The 17,446-nt window shown below is 41.4% G+C and overlaps 1 protein-coding gene across 1 annotated transcript; it reads left to right on the top strand.

Annotated features, from left to right (window-relative positions):
- Nucleotides 1-1,478: 1,478 nt before the first annotated feature.
- On the top strand, nucleotides 1,479-17,446 carry LOC309713013 (synaptic vesicle membrane protein VAT-1 homolog). The gene is made up of 6 exons (XM_082544328.1): nucleotides 1,479-2,215; nucleotides 7,565-7,772; nucleotides 11,832-12,002; nucleotides 12,139-12,228; nucleotides 14,526-14,764; nucleotides 16,365-17,446. Exons 1-6 carry the CDS (start codon nucleotides 1,691-1,693, stop codon nucleotides 16,545-16,547), a joined length of 1,416 nt encoding a protein of 471 aa, XP_082400454.1. The 5' UTR covers nucleotides 1,479-1,690; the 3' UTR covers nucleotides 16,548-17,446.

Genomic DNA, 17,446 nt, shown 5'->3' with positions numbered 1-17,446 from the left:
TTTTTTTTTTTTACTGGATGTCTTTGGTATGAAGGCTGTACCCTACCTTATGTCTATATAGATATATAATGCAAAGTCTCCAAAAGTTGATTCTGTTCATCTGGACGTAGCGTTTTGTGGAAGAAATGATTAAGATTGGGGAAAACTACAGTCAGCTGAGACTGAAGAAGTCACTTGGATGAGTGACGAAACGTTTCTCTCACAAAACGCTACGTCCAGATGAACAGAATCAACTTTTGGAGATTTACTTTCCTGGATGATTGAGAAGGCATCAAGACATATATTGCAAAGTGTTTGGTTTGACTTTTCTGCCCCTTTAAAAGGCAACTCTTATCTTTCTCACCATGTCCCCACTTCCTGTCTGTACCAACCACAGGAGTGTGAGTGTGTGAGTGTGCACAAAGTGTGTGTGGAGGGGAGAGCTGTGGCTTTAAATACATTAGAATGATGTTTATTCTACAGTAAGGCTTTTTTTTTTTTCATGTATAACCTCAAATGTTACCAGCTTCCGGGGCATATTGGTTCCTATAGCTTTCAAATTCCGCTAAATAATCATTTTAAAAGTAATTTGTATTGCAAAAACATTTGACTTATATTTGAGAACATAATTTATTCACATTTATTAACTCCTGACTATTATGTGATCTTAATAATCCCACTTCTCTTTCCAGGGCTCCAGTGTCCGGGCTTTGACGCTCTCCACGGCTCTTTGGCTCTTGTCTCTGAGCTTTTTGCCAACGACACATATCGGTCACGTTTTGAGCTCTGTCAAGTAAGCCACCTGGAAGCAGAAGTGAACCGGAAGTTACTTTGATGATGGACTATAAAAATAAACTCCAGAGAGAAGAAAAGAAAAAAACACCCCATGATCATGTCCACAGCGAATATTTAGCACATTTGAAATTTGACACATTGCAGAAACATGATTATAAAGATCGCATTTATACTTATCTCTGCCAATTTTTGGGTTAGAAATATAAAAATGGTTAAATGTGGAGCTCAGTGGATGCAAAGAGCAGCAGTTTTGTCTATTAACGCCTCTGACTACCCGAAAAAGTGTTGTGTAGATCCAATGTTGTTATGCTTGTGTGTTTAAAGTCCTCATGCAGGAAAACGCGGATATTATTAGAAATGAATTGTTTATTTTTATGTTACTTAGTCGGAAAATCTTCGTGTTCAGCATTTTCATCCCCTGAAAAATATTGGACATGAATGCATTGCCTGAGGAAGTTGGTTTTTTTTTAGACTTTTTAAAATCAGTTCTCGACAGGTCTTCATGGGTGCCATAATTTTTCTTCTTTTTTTAACCTGCACAACCTGAAACAAACTCATCTAAATCTTGCGGGATTGGTGAATTCAATTTTAGCTGCCACATCAAAAATGAGAAAGAACAGAAAAGAAAAGAAACGTTTTGGTAAATTGGCATCCGTATTTTATTGTGAAAATCACTCTGGGAACTTGTATAAAATACGCCGCTCTTGACTCTGGGCACTTGTTGATCTAGGCGCATACACAGGAAACCGCGCACATCTTACTGAGGACTCGACTCTGCAGGAAACACCCTCTTATTTCACATTTTTATACTAGAAAATTTGCACTAAACGTTCTTGGAGTGTTTGGAAAGGAACGCTCAAACAGGCGCAACTGTCAAACTGAAAAGCTTTAAAAGCGCACTTAGAACGTGGTTATCATGTCTAGCGAAGAGGGTCCAACTCAGCAGCAACAGCCTGAGCAGGAGAAAAAGCCTGATGAGCCTCCCTCAGCTGCTTCGGATGCACCTCAGCAGGAGTCAGGCAGCAGCAGCCCTGCAGCAGAACCACCAGCAGCTGTAGCAGAACCACCAGCAGCAGCTGTAGCAGAACCACCAGCAGCTGCAGCAGAACCACCACCAGCAGCTGTAGCAGAACCACCAGCAGCTGTAGCAGAACCACCAGCTGCAGCACCAGCCGCTGAGGAGAAGCCGCTCTCCTTCCGCGCTCTGGTACTCACGGGACATGGGGGCTACGACAAAGTCAAGCTGCAGGTGAAGACGATGGCCAAGCCGAAGCTGAAGGCAGGAGAGGTCCTGGTGCGCGTCAAGGCATGCGGGCTGAACTTCGCCGAGCTGCTGGCCAGGCAGGGGCTGTACGAGCTGCTGCCTTCCCCGCCCGTCACGATGGGAATGGAGGGCTCCGGGGTCATTGAAGCGGTCGGGGAGGATGTGAATGACAGGAAAGTGAGTAAAGGCCTGCTAAATGCTTTCCCCACACCCACAAAATTCTACTGTGGTCATGAAAGAGCGTCAGATCAGCGGCTCCGTAGCTGCCAAGCAAAGTATCCGAGCCTTTAATTTTTCTGCATTTCTTGCCAGTGCGTGACGCGTGTAATCTTTTCCAAACGCCAACCCAGAGCGCTGCTGTCATCACTTTCCACGTTTCTTTAGTGAAAACCGTGAACTGAAATCTCTTTTAATAGCTGTTAATTTTAGTTCCTCTCAAATCTCAGAAGGCACAATCAGATTTCTAGCTGACGTGAGTTTGGACTGGCTGTTTCCTTTCTGTGTACCACAGACTCGTCTTTGGCACTCAAACAGCGACATTTCAATAAACAACCTTAATCGTAGTGTGTTCGTTTGAGCAGCTGCTAGAAAGTGTGACACTTAAGAAAACTGACGGTGTTTGAGTGACAGTCTGGCCTTGACGCGTTTTTAACATTTTCTCCCCTGCACAAAAGAAGCTACGTGTATTTTCTTCTCTGATGAAAAGGCGCATTTCTAAACCAAGTGAGTGTGTGCCTCCTTTTAAATTCTTGAAACTGATGGAAACTCGTAGGCTGTAACACCTGATGTTGGCAATTATACTCGATTATATTTAGAGAGCTGCTGATTTTAGCCTCTTTGAACCTTGCATGCGCCTCACAGCTACATTATGGCACAGTTTAAACACATACTCAAGTAACAAAGCTCTTTCAGTGGCCGAAGGTCATTGCTTTTATGCACTGCGTTTGGTTTTACAGTGGTATGTGTAAGATAACGTCTAAGTGACTCATCGCAAGTAACCTTCATGGATTTATATGCTAATGCCTTTTGCAGAAGTTCTGTAACTTTTCACTTGTTGGTTCAGATTTGTTTGCACAGAAATTAAAAGAGGAAGGGTTTTTTGTTTTTTTGGTTTTTTTTCCCCATCTAACAAGAGTTTCTTATGTTCTGTGTGCACTAATGGAAGGTGGAAAACACTCACACATGACCAACGGCACTATTTAGCCAGCCTACTGGGTTCAGTAGGTGCATTATTTGGTTTGTATGCAAGTCTTGGCAATGGATGACTTCCAGGCAGCAGTTGTGGATGAATGTTGATCTTAACCTTTAAAAAAAATTTTTAATGTTGACATCAGAAACAAAGAAACTGCTTGTTTTAAGATCTGCATGAGTCGAAGGAAAATGAGACCTTTCTGGGAGTTTTGCACAGTAAATCAGTGCCCCAGTTTATGCTTGTTATGTACTGACATCATGTTGGAGTCATAAAGCTTGTGTCATACAGGGAGGTCTCATAGCTCAGATTCTTGTCTAACAAGAATGATCACTGCATTTGCAGGCTCTTTGAACACAAAGTAAGATGGTAGATTAGGTTTCTATGGATTCCAGCACCACTATCGAGTCTGTTTAAAGGTCAGATGCCTTATTGATTCTATCATTAGGGTCCCGATACCTGCTGTGTGACAGAAAAGGCAGCTCTGCACACGTTTTTAATCTTCAGTCTTGCATGTATCTGGCTCAGGTGCAGATTTACTGCTGTGTGTTTGACTTGATTGTTTAGCAGTGCACAAAAAACACGACACTGCCAATGAAAGGTAATCATAAACTTGGATGAAATCTATTCTAGTGGTTTAAACAATTTGGAACTCATCCCTGTAAATTAGCAGCGCAATATTGCAAAGGGACCTTGATTATGTAAAATCCACTTTCATTATTGTTTCTGTATCTGGGGCGCATCTGTATTCTGTATCATCCTCATTTGAATAAGATGTTAAGATAGGAGTGTGTGTGAACTAGAGAAGGCCTAACAGTGAGGTTACTTCTGTTTGTTTGCAAAGGACTTGAATATTCTTCCACCAGATCCAGCTTTTCTTTCTTTATCCATGCAGTTAATTGCATGATGGCTTCATTATGTGTATTTTCTAAGAATCACTGAAAGTCCTCCCAATCCTGAAGTGTCAGCATGGAATTTCCCTCCTCCTCCTCTTTCTCCCCCTTCTTCTTCACCACTTACTGCTCTCCTCCTCTTTCCATTCCCTCCATTTTTGTGGATCATATTCATTCCAACACTTCCTTTTTGGAAGGAAGCATCAAAACACAAGACACCACAAAGCACCAGCCGCAGCAGTGCAGGAAGCAGTGAGAAATCCCAACAGGAATTTAAAGGTTAACATGCGAGATAGTTGGTTAAGGTTAGTGTAAGGATGTGGGTGGGACTGCAGTGCAGACAATAACATTTAGGGATGCCAGAGTGTTTTCAGAGACTGATACTGAGAGGCTGGAGCGAGGCTCCAGATGAGAGCGCTTCAGGGTGTGGCTATTTCATAAGAAGACTGTTTAGATTTGTTATGCAGCTTCTCTTGTCTTTCCAGTTTCCATTTGTTAGTGATGCTAAAATAAAAGCACAATATATACGATTGTAGCCCACACCTTTACTGCTATTTCAGGAAGATGGGAGCAGCAGTTTTTGTTCCAGCGTTCCAGCTGACTGCCTGAGAAAGGATGCAAGATGCCACCTGTTTGACAAATATGGTCTTTAATTGACTTGATGTGCGAAGCGATGATGTGTTTAGGTCAGCACAGCGCATGCTTTCTGGTCTGGTGCATGTGGTGCAAATGTTAAGCTATCGATGCACTTAACTGCATTTTCTTTCCAAGGCATTTAATCTGTCCTAGGAGTATTTACATGCTATACTATAAACATTTAATTACGTAAATACTGGAGGGAGTTGGGAACCATTTCGCTAAACTTTCTTAGTGTAAGGCACACATTTTCCATTTTCAAGTAGATTTTGCAGATTTTTGGTTTAGAGCATGTGTTAGTCTTGAATGTAAAAACAAAACAATCTGTATGATTGGCTGCTGTAAAATGCACAAACGGTCAGAATGGTATGCAGTCGTTTGAAAAACTAGCTACACCTTTACTGCTTCCATAGAATTACAGGCTCAGCAGCAGCCAGGTGCTGCTAATCACATTCACTTCATTAACTGAGCTCTGCATGTTTAAAAGTATACAAAAACGGTCTTTGGCAATTTGCTGGTCTGAGCATTCAGGTGCATGTTAGCACAATGCCACAATTCTTCTCAAAAGTGGAGGTCCCAGCAAACTCACCAAGGTCACGCTTTACCGTTGCTTGGAGAAACTGGGAGTGGGCTGCATCTCAGACTCTACCAGCCTCAGTTAGCATGGTAATTGTTAAACTTGATGACAGTATAATTATGAAAAAGACTGAGCAAGTGTGGCTTGTTCAGCACAGCTGAGATTTGCAAAGACTTCTGGGATAATGCCTTTTGTACAGACAAGACCAAGGTTGGGTGTAATATACAGCGACACATTTGGTGACCAACAATCACAGCATATCACCATAAACACCTCATACAACTGTCAAGCATGGTGGTAGAGGTGATAATTTGGGCTTGTTGCTTGCAGTCATTTAGGTGACCACAAATTTTTCTGTATACCAAAATATTCTAGTCGAATGTGAAGCTACCTGTCTGAGAGTAAAAGCTTGGCCCAAATCGAGTCATGCAACATGACGATCTCAAGAATGGCAGCAAATCTGCAACAAACTGTCTGAAAGAGGAAAAGAGTCGAGGTTTTACAATGACAAAGTCAAAGTTCAGACTGCAACCTGACTGAAATGCTGTGATGACTGAAAGTCATACAGCAAATGACTGTCAAGCTACAGCTGCTAGCTTTGGTTCCAGTGGGGTTGGGTTTGCTTCTCCCCTGTTATGAAAAGTTTAGAATTAAGAGGATGTGCTTTTGTTTTCACACGACTCTGAATTATGGATGAAGATCTGCTCTTTCTCTCGGCTACTGAGATGCTTTAGTGGCAAAGACAGATTTCGATGCACTAAAATGAGCTGCAGAAAACCAGGCGTGGCGCTAGTTTTTGTCACGACTGACTCAAATGAGCAGCAGGTTTTCACTGTCCTATTTGCACTCTGTAGTCTCTGCAGTGACTTCACTTTATGTCAACCTTCCAAGAAATGAACTCAGCCCTTCTTTAAGAAAGGGGGAAAAACAGGCTATTATGAATTTTTGAGTTGATCCTGCAAGTTTTTAATGTTTCACAAGTGCAGGGGTTGAGAAATCGAGCGTGTCATCTGAGGTGGAAGTTGAGGCTTTTACAATAACTCGCCAAAAATTGGGGCACACACACATACCGTGTGTGTGTGTGTGTGTGTTTACTGTGTTTGCGAGTGTAAATATTTGTGTGTGTCATCTGTCTATTGTCATGGGCTGTGTGCAGCAGGAAGTGGGTGTGACTCAGCTCTTGAAGCTGTTTTAGCAGGAAACTGCAGCATTCATGATCAGATCAGGCTGCTTTCCTGCACCCCTCACATTTTTGGAACTTTTCGCAACATTGGTCATATGACTCTTTGAATTTGGGAAGGCTGTTAAACATGAACAGCATTTCCCATAAGCCCCCATATCTGATGTCCCCATTACCAGAGAATGAATGTTAAAATGTCGTCTTGTTTAATGGTTTTAGTTTGTTTGAGAGGGTGCTGTGAGTTTCACTGAGGCACAGAAGTTTGTGGACTCAAAGACAATGTAGTGAGAATGTATTTTGGAAAGAATGCATGAAATATAAATCTCTAATAATCACAAGGCTGACTTGGGGGTTTTTTCCCGTTAGAACTGGAGGGGAAAAAAACCCAATGTCCAAAGAAAAACATGGAAAGACCTCCAGAAACCCTGGAGAACTATTGCTCGAGACCACAAAATAATAAAGTCCTTGAGAGCAAAAATGTAAAGAAATAAAGGGTGGCTGAAGATTTTTGCACAGCACTGTATGAGAAATGGAGCAAATGCGATTCTTTTCACCGTTTATCTTTTTAGAAACGATGCCTATTCAAGTTACAGGCGCTCAGTTTCCCTACTTTTGGTTCTACAGACTTTGCCTGTTATTGTTCAGCCTTTGAGATATTAGTCTGAGGTTTCTTCCCCCACAGTGGAAATATGCAGTTGTTTTGTACTTTCTACAAAGATCAATAGAACGCCAGGTTTCAAAATGTGGGGCACTGAGCTGCTGAAAGTGGGGCATAGATGACCACAGGAGGAAAACTAATCAGAGTGAAACTAAGCTGAATGACAGGAAAGTTTAAAAAGCACTAATTTAACTTCCCCACTTTTGTTTTTTACTTTCAGATTAGCATCAGGTGTAATTTGTGTTTACTGATTTATAATTTTGTTAAATCAAACTTTTAAGCTTCCCGTATTAAGTTGATATGAAGAAATGCATCATTCCACAGCTGTGAACGTCTGTGTTTTAGTTTGACTTCACAACACCTTCTCCCTGTCCCCCTCTTTCCTTCCCTCAGGTTGGCGATCGTGTCATCGCATTGGCCCGCAGCGGCATGTGGCAGGAAGTAGCTGTCGTGAGCGCTGACCGCACCTTCCTTATGCCCGAGGAGATGAGTTTTGAGGAAGGTGCTGCTTTAACTATTAACTACATGACCGCCTACATGATGCTGTTTGAGATGGCCAATCTTAGGCCGGGCAAAAGCGTTCTTATACACATGGCAGCAGGTAAGACTCGTGGAGACGCCTGAAAATAATTTCCAAATAAAATTAGTGAGGAGTTCTTGTTTTTATTCTTCTTCGTTTCTCACATGTGAGATTGCACAGCAACAGAGGCTCTATAAATGAGTATAAATGCTGAGAATAGTGACGTCCACTCGTGCAGGCGACACCATAGAGTCCACACAGTGCAGAAGTATAAATTGCACATTACGTGGCGAGGAGCTGAAACAGCGGTTGCACCCTGGTATAAGATGATAAACACTGTTTTGATGTGTATCCTAAAATTATCAAATGACCCAGTTTTTGTTTGTTACATCAAATCATTACTCAGTTAATTGATTATTTTTATAATCGTACGCATAGCCTTAGTGTGAAAATTAGTTTGAGGAATAGATAATGAAGGATCTCCTCAGACTAGCTCAGTAGCATCCCCAATGTTGTGTGACAAGACTACTCTCGTTATCAGTTAATTAGGTGTAACAAACCTTCTGTCAGTCTCCTGGGTAACGTGTAAAGAGTCGCACAGCACGCTCCCTCCTGCTAATCAGCTCTTTGAATGCAGCTGCATTTCTGTGCTCAAGGATTATCAGCTAAAAGACTTAAAATCAGCAGTGAAGAGGTGTGTTATGTCAAAACATCTTCATGCAAAACTGGATTATTATCACAAATGGTTGCTTGGGCAACACTTCTCAAATGCAAATTTCTTACACAAAACCATCTGTAATGAGTGTGCATGTCCAGGAGTTATAAACCAAGGCCTTTCTTAGCTGTATGTCACAGTTATAGGGTCAGCTAGTGTGACATTTCACTTCTGCCTTTGATCAAATAGAGATCACCACACTCTTATTAGGAAAACTAAAAGTTTGCAGTGCATGTGCAGTTGACACCTTCAGCTATGAGGCTGTGATGACATTTTTCACATTGTTACTGAAAATATCTTGAACTTGTGAAACAGCTGCACAGCATATAATATAGCTGTGATAGTTATGAGCATGTGGTATAATCCAGTTAGAGCTGAGAGAATTGAGGAAGTGTGTGTGTTTAGCTTTGCACTTTATTCAGTTTGAATTCAAAGATTTTACGTTGTGTTGTCACAGCAGCACAAATATCTGCGTGTTTGATCCCCCTACACTGAGTCGAAGAATAGAGGACAGTTACTGTGATGCTCAGTTGCTCTTCTGCTCCTCTGCATCCTCCCTCTCAAAGGCTGCTCATCACTGTTGAGTGGGTGAATGGGTGTCAGCTGACCTGTGTGAATCATGAGGGCAGAAAGGATTACTGGTGAACCTGCAGGCCCAGGCGGTCATCATCTTCAAAAGCCTTTCACTGTTAAGTGGAAATGGGCCACAGAGATCAGAAAGCACTGCTTTCTATGTCGCCTTTTGTTCACCTGTCTTCTGAGGTTTCCACCCTCTAAGGCTACGTACACGGGTATTTTTGAAAACGGAGATTTTTCGTTTTAAAAAATAATCCCATCCACAGGTAAAGGCAGAAATGAAGGAAAACGCTGCTATGAACATGCCAAAGCAGCAGGTGGCGATATATTCCTAACCGTGCAGAAATGTTGGCCAATCAGAAGTCTAGAAGCCTCGGTGGGGAAAAAGTAAACAAAGCTGGGGCATAGAAGCAGAACCATGTGTGGAGGGACAGTAACTGTGTGTATATGTAAGCATTTAAACACTGCAGAGAGTAGAAGTAACAGTATTGTAGAAATTCATTTCACCGAAACAATAACGTGGCGCACAGTGTGACGTCAAAAAATGCGCACACCTTTGACGCTGCGTTTTCTCCGTTTTTTCTAGTCCACACCTAAATGCAAAAACGGAGTTTTCAAAAATATCCACCCTGGACGGAGTTTTTAAAAATCTTCGTTTTCAGTGACCAAACACGCCGTTTACGTGTGGACGAAAGGTGCAAACGCATAGAAAAATCTGCGTTTTCAAAAATACCCGGGTACGTGTGGACGTAGCCTAAGTCGCATCTCTAAATTACGCTCTCCGTGGAATTGGGTGTGATGTGGAGAGCGAGAGGACATTAGGGGGAAAAGGTGAGGCGATGACGCAGTAATAATCTGACCAGCTCCGATTTAATACCGGCCCATGCTGGTGTATTTCCTACAAAATCATAAATAATGTTGCTCCAAAACAATCGCTGGCTAATCAGTGTTGTGATGACTCCACATGATGACTCCACCTTAAAGCATTAATTTATTGCCAATTTAAATCTAATGAGGATCATAATTTAATTAAGAAGTAAATGTGACTTCAGTGGTAATATTTTGATAAGAAACTAACTCGACTAACATTTTTACTTGGATAATTTTCCCATAGACCTTTTATTCATTTCTCATCACCTTTTTGCTCAAGAGTTGTCCTCAGTATGATGTGATTCAATCACCAGTTACTAGGGGAAAAATGCATTTCCCAACTGGTTGAAAACCAGTCTGAGGGGTCACTGACCAGTCTGTAGGCCTGTGCAACTGGGGTTTAAATAATAATTTTCCCATTAACTTCATCAACGTCTAGCAACCACTTGGGAAATGCTTTTTAACTAAAGCAGTGATTTTACTTTAGAAACGTGACCCAGTAGAGATGCACGCTGCAGCCTGACTGCTTGGTGAAGTTCAGGGTCTGGCTGCTGGGCTGGGGTCAGCATCCAGTCAACCCAACTTCACTCTGGGTTCTTGGCTAGCTTAGCGTTACCATGCTCTCATTGTGCTGAAGTTGTTGTCATAATAGCATAATACAGTCGTTTCACTGTGCAGTAAAAAATTAAAGTTATATCCACGCTGCAGACTGCGTCACTATTTTCCTCCTCTACGAACTGAAATCAACTGATTTTAGCACAAGTGGAAGCAGAACCGATGAGCGTAATTGACAGGCAATAGAGTAGAATACAACGGAATAATTAAAAGGAATTGAGCTATCGGGTCTTGATTCCCATTCCTACTCATGACCTATTGTTGTGGCTTGGTCTGTAGGCCTTTATTCCTTGATCCTACAATGTCACTATGATTTTTAGGCCCAAAATGGTGCACAAGTTAACATTAAGGTCACATCTCTGGCTGCAAGGAGTGAGACTGTACTGAGATTTTCGAGTACCGCTCCCTCCTGACCATTTAAAAGAATGACTATTTAAAGCACTTGTGCTTTGACTTCAGACTCTGAAGCTCCATTCAACATTTGTTCAAAGCTCTTCTGGTAGAGAGAAGTCTTATGAAGAGGATCAAGGCCTGGAAAAGGTTGTGATGAATGAGAGGGCCTAATGCAAAACAGACACCCAGGAGACTCTGGTTGGTGTCCTGTGTGAGACGGTCTGTAATTTTTGAAGTGTAACTTTTTTCTTTCTTGTGTGTGTGTGTGTGTGTGTGTGTGGGTGTGGTTAGTTTTAAGGACAACATAATAATTCGAGTCAAAATGGACAAAACATTAAACAGGTGTTAGAAAGACAAATGTCTCCCATTCGTGACCTTTACCCTTAGATTGCAAAGCCATGACATCATTTATCAGCTGCAGTCATGGTCCTGGAGCAGCATTACTTATGCTGCTGTAGAAACAACACCTACATATTGATGTACGGTCTGGCTCTTAACCACTTAGCATTTTATTTACAGCGCATACAGGACGTTTAAGCCAAAACGTGTAAAAGGTCAAAACGAGTTATACAACAGATGCAGAACTTTCCACATGTGAAGAATGGAATCTACCGGTCTTCTCATGCTTTATCTTTTTATCAATTGCAAATATTAACTGATTACACAAATTCAGATGGGCAAAGTTGATATCTTGTAAAGTGTTTTGTCTCAATCATTAGTCATTAGATTTGTAAAAGCTCACTACAGTTGCTTGGTAACAACAGTATCGTCATTTAAATTTCCCCTTAAAATGTATTTACTAGGAGCCCGGTTGAGTACTAACTCAACATTCAAAGCAAGCATAGTTTGAATGTTTGAGAAAATTGCTGAGTGGTTCAGAGAGAGACCGCACAGAACCTCTTTTGCTGAAAGTGAAACACCTGCTCCTCCTGTTCTCATGCCGGTCTTTGCTGCTGTCTGCACATCTGTAGGTGGTGTGGGTATTGCTGCTACCCAGCTGTGTCAAACTGTGCAGGATGTGACTGTTTTTGGCACGGCGTCGGCTTCCAAACATGAGACTATTACCCAAGGCGGGGTAACTCACCCCATCGACTACCGCACCAAAGACTACGTGGAGGAAATCCGCAAAATCAGCCCGAAGGGTAAAAAAAAAAATACTCTTGTTTTACTACTGCACAAATGGAAATCCTTGCCTCATGTTTTCGTTGTGTTGAACATTGTCATGTTCTGTTATCTAGAAATTTACAAAGCTTTGCCCTTTTATTTCTGTCTCTGCAGGTGTGGACATCGTTCTCGACCCCCTTGGTGGCTCTGACACCCAAAAAGGCTATAGTTTGTTGAAGCCCCTGGGCATGATTATAGTCTTTGGTAAGACGCGCAAACAAAAAATGCATTGTGTAGACATCCTTTGGGGGGGGATCTTTGGTGTTTCTACTAAAGCTTTATTTCACTTGGTTTATTTAACCTGTCATGGTATTTTAAATTATTTATTTATTTTTAAAATGAGACCTGATTAGATTGGCGAAGTAGCATTTTATTTTAAATGAGTGTATAATTTGTTTTCCTCCTACACACGCTGTCATTGTAATGTCGGCCTCATTTTTTTTTCTTTCCCTTTTATGCAATGAATACCGAGCTGTTCAAGGCTAAAGCTGTATCCAAGTTCCATAACATGCAGCAGCTTCAAAAGCAGGAAGATGGAAACTGTTGCTCTTCGATACAGTGCTAAAAGGCAATGGATCGTCTCTCTAAAAGAACTTTAAGATGCAGTATGATGGGGCATGATCATACAGGACTCTAAATAAATTTCAGATTTAATAGGGAGCCAGTGAAGCTAATATCTTAAAGGCAGTCTTGCATGTTGTTCCTGAGCCAGGTTATGCTGGACGTCTTTTCTTGTTTAAAAAAAAAAAAAAAAAAAGAATTCTTCCTCCTCACTGTTGCCAAGTGCCTCCTGATTGGAGATCATCTGATTGTTGGGGTTTTCTCTCTAATATTGCACTTTCCTTAAATTATAAACGGTGCCTCTTGTGAATTAGTGCAGTATAAATAAAATTGAGGTGAACAGCCTGTGGCTTCTCTGACATGGATCAACAGGTTTGGAGCCAGCTCTGAGTTGATGCTCGGCAGATGTAAACATTAATTAAGGTAGCAGACACCGTAGGCGTGGGGTGAGTCCAGTTGTGAAAACATGAGGATGTTTTGCACGTGTAATCTGCTCCTCTAACTGCCGGAATAAATGGCTCAATCTTGAAAGGTCGATGTGCCGCTTTTCTCCTTATGAATGGAACATCAGAGGTTCAGGATTTGGGATTACAGTCCTAGGTTAAAATGCTCTCATCTGACCATGTTTTCAAAGCAAGTCTGTGCTGATTCACAACTGTTGTTAAGCAAGTCGGTAGCTTTGCACAGCAGAATTCCCTGTACTTAGCATGCTTCAGTGTTAGTTGACCCATCTGAAAGCATAGAAAATTATAACCTGATAACAGTTTTAAATAATGACTTTAAGATTTGCTTTAATTAAACTGAACTGAAAACCTTGGCTTTGACATATTTTCGAGATATGACCAAACTGGGGACAAAATGAAGCTGGGTTCAAACTCACAAAGACATGGGGCATTAAACTGTTTACCTTCTCTTGTGGGGTAGTTTGGCCCTGATGCATCTTCTCCACTGACATCATGCACGTGATTAATGGCGAGTCTGTCTCATGCAATTTACAAGAAGAATTCAAGAATTCCATTTCTCCTGTACTGACTTCCCTTCATTGGCTCCCTGTTAAATCCAGAATTAAATTCAAAATCCTGCTCCTCACATACAAGGTCTTAAATAATCAGGCCCCATCTTATCTTAATGACCTGGTACCAGATCACCCAATTAGCGCGCTTCACTCTCGCACTGCAGGCTTGCTTGTTGTTCCTAGAGTATTTAAAAGTAGAATGGGAGGGAGAGCCTTCAGTTTTCAGGCCGCTCATCTGTGGAACCAGCTTCCAGTTTCGATTCGAGAGACAGACACTATCTCTACTTTTAAGATTAGGCTTAAAACTTTCCTTTTTGCTAAAGCATATAGTTAGGGCTGGACCAGGTGACCCTGAATCCTCACTTAGTTATGCTGCAATAGATGTAGGCTGGTGGGGGATTCCCATGATGCATTGAATAGTTCTTCTTCAGTCACCTTTCTCACTCACTATGTGTTAATAGACCTCTCTGCATTGAGTCATACGTGCTATTAATCGCTGTCTCTCTTCCAAAGCATATTTTTTTGTCCTGTCTTCCTTCTCTCACCTCAACCAGTTGCAGCAGATGGCCCCGCCCCTCCCTGAGCCCGGTTCTGCCAGAGATTTCTTCCTGTTAAAAGGGAGATTTTCCTTCCCACTGTCGCCAAAGTGCTTGCTCACAGGGGGTCATATGATTGTTGGGTTTTTCTCTGTATGTATTATTGTAGGGTCTACCTTACAATATAAAGCACCTTGAGGTGACTGATGTTGTGATTTGGCCTTGCATAAATAAAACTGAATTGAAATCAGAGTTGATGCTCAAACATTTATTTGCAACGCAGTAAAGTTAAAGGAGGTTGTGATAAGGTAGTGAGACGATTATTGTGAAGTTTGGGGGTTTTTTCTGCCTTTTTTCAATGTTCCCTTAATCACTGTTTGACATTGCAGGTGCAGCCAATTGTGTGACGGGCCAGAGGAAGAACCTGCTGGCCATGGCAAAGACCTGGTATAACCAGCTCTCTCTGAACACCATGAAACTGATGCAGTCCAACAAAGCTGTCAGCGGCTTCCACCTGGGATACATCACTGATGAGCAGCTCTTCGGCAGGACTATGTCTACGCTGCTTGAGCTCTACAAGCAGGGAAAGATCAAGCCCCGCATTGACTCCAGCTATCACTTTGAGGAGGTAAGTCTGATCGGGTTTGCAGTGTAAAAAAATAAATAAAACAATTCCTTGTTTTTGAAGATGCTTGTTGGAACTGCTTCTGTATTTACTTTACTGCATATTGAAGTATACATTGACATTTATCTTGCTCTCGAATGGGTAAGAGCCTTCCTCTGGATAATTATCGTAGTCATTGATGCATTTCAGCTGGTAGGAAGTTATTTATTCATCAGTGATGCCATACGCAGCTTCTCATTTCTTAAAGAATCAGGGTCGGGTTTTAGACAAATCCTTGGGTTGTGTAAAAGGCATTGCTCCAGTTTTAGATGGGTAATGGATAATGGCCCAAAACAATATTAATATCTAGAAGAATAGTGAAACTTTATCTTTGAGGAAGAAATGTTGGTGGGGATGGGTGGAGTGCAGGCAAAGAATCTTGAATGGTTGTGATCAGAGATTGCAACCTGAAAGCTTTGTTTGCTAGTCAAGATAAGAGCACCTTCCACATGCACAAGACAACAAGGGATTGGGACTAAGCATGTAGCCTTAAGAAAAGTCAGGTAGGCTAGCTAGGGATAGAAGCTTTAGTTTGCTAGAGAGCATAATGAGGATACTGGAACAACTGAAAGGGTTTGTAGTCTGATTCTGATTCACCCTGTTCCCCAGTGTCAGGGTAAGAAGATGGGTGAATGAAGTGATGCTTAGTGCCTACCATATGAGCCTGCAGGGTCAGTGCTGTGAACTGGTGGTACTTCAGTTAGTCTGGTCTGCATTCAGTGATGTTATTCAAAAAAAAGAAAAATTGTCTGACTGCTTGAATTCACTGAATGGCCAGGTTTTCCCATCAGTCCCATCTTTTTCTCCCTTGATGATACAGACGTGTTCCGAGATGACAATGAGAGAGCAGTTTGGGGAACATTACATGTCAATTTCACCACAGTCCAGAATTTCACCCCACTGGGAATCTTTGGGATGTGTTGGCGAAGACTGCTCATCAAATCAAGATCTTGGCAAAAAATGAATGCCACCCTGGATAGAAATAAATGTGACTTTGATTAGCCTCATCAAATGATGCTGTCTAAGCATGCGCCATCATCAAGCCTAAAGGCAGGTGAATTAAATATTAGCCTGTGACTTATTTGGCTGGGCAGTGGCTAATTCAGCATTGCCTTTTCACTCATCAGCTGCACTTCCTTCCTGCAGTTCTCTAATATATAGGTTAGGTTTCCAGTACCAAATTTAGCAAGCAGGAAATGAATGTAGGGAAATGGATGGTTGTAAAAGCCGATGGTTTCCTTCTAGAAATAGTGGACACAAAACAGGGCCGAAGCAAAGCACCCTATACATGTTGTGGTGTGTATGTGTGTGGGGCTCCATGTCTGCTTGATGTGTAAATATGCATCCATTAGCTGAAAATAATAAGACTTTTGTAAGGTAACTGCAAGTCATTGTTGTGCCATATGTGGCCAAGTTGGTATGACTCTCTCTAGGAACTTTACAGCAGATTGTGTTTATCGGGGTTTTAGTGACTCGCAAATAGTTTTTGGCTGCATTTAAATGGCTGATGCGCTCAGTTACTGCCCAATGTGAACATCTGCTCTGCTCCCCTGTCTCTTCTCAGGTGACTGAAGCCATGAAGCGCATGCACGAACGCCAAAATATTGGAAAAGTCATCCTTCTTCCTGAACCCAAGAAGGAGGAAGAGAAGCCAAAGTCCAATGCTGAGGCTGGGGAAAATGTGGAAAAAAATGATGCTGCCATCAGCGAGAAGAAAGAAGAGGAAGTTGAAGCAGAAAAGGATTGAGTAAGAGTGTTTATTTCGAGGGTTTCCTTTTTTGCTCTGCTGTTTAAGGAAAAAAAAAAAAAGGCGGGGTGAAGGAAAAAAGCAAGATGTCATGAATTCTTTGTCAGTATTTTTTTTTGGAAATGTTGATGGATTTTTGTTGTGCAATATGGTTATACTGTGGTGTCTTTGTCTGGAACACTTGTTTGTAACTTTTAAATAAAATGTCACTGCATTCTGATACATCACCTGAAGAAAATGCATTCTGATTACGGACTGTTGTTAAAATTCACAATTGGTAAAAGAAGACGGCATTTGTTTGTTTTTTGGTTTCCTATGACAACAGCTTGATCGCAGCTCTAACATAACACTGGTGATAACAACATACCAGGGCTGGTGCTTATAAAACTGAACACTGACTAATCACTTTGAAAAGTAGGACTGACGAGCTTTGCTTAAAAACAGAAAATTGCACTTTTACCAATGTTTAAATGGGACTGTGCTGCCTTCAGACTACAATCGTGTCTACCACAGCATCTAATCTGCCAACAGCGCCTCTTCAAAATTGGCACACCAATGAACCAACATCACAACGTGCATTATAAAGATTGTCCAGCTGCATATACAGTTAAGATCATTTGGGCAAGATGTTAATAAAAAATTATTTTTTTTTTTTTTTTTCCCTGCACATCACCATGGTGGACTTTAAATCAAACAATCAACACTCGACTGAAGTGCAAACTTGCAGCATAAATTTAAGGGGTTTAACAAAAATTTACATTAACATTTTTGGACCTTTGGGTTGTTTTTGTTTTGTTTTTTGTTTTTTGTTTTTTTTTAAATACACTAGTGGGACAAAGTTGTCTCATGTTTGACATTATTATTATTTATTTATTTATTTATTTTTTGGATCATGAGCC

The sequence above is a fragment of the Aulonocara stuartgranti genome, assembly GCF_965226115.1.
Source record: "Aulonocara stuartgranti genome assembly, chromosome: 8".
Taxonomy (NCBI): domain Eukaryota; kingdom Metazoa; phylum Chordata; class Actinopteri; order Cichliformes; family Cichlidae; genus Aulonocara; species Aulonocara stuartgranti.
This window is presented reverse-complemented; position numbering and strand designations above follow the sequence as displayed.

What these genes read in the sequence shown, in the direction of transcription:
- LOC309713013 (XM_082544328.1), top strand. Translation starts at nt 1,691, where the DNA reads ATGTCTAGCGAAGAGGGTCCAACTCAGCAGCAACAGCCTGAGCAGGAG. An exon ending in AGGATGTGAATGACAGGAAA is followed by an intron (nt 2,216 to 7,564) that starts GTGAGTAAAGGC and finishes TCCTTCCCTCAG; the next exon opens with GTTGGCGATCGTGTCATCGC. An exon ending in CCAGCTATCACTTTGAGGAG is followed by an intron (nt 14,765 to 16,364) that starts GTAAGTCTGATC and finishes GTCTCTTCTCAG; the next exon opens with GTGACTGAAGCCATGAAGCG.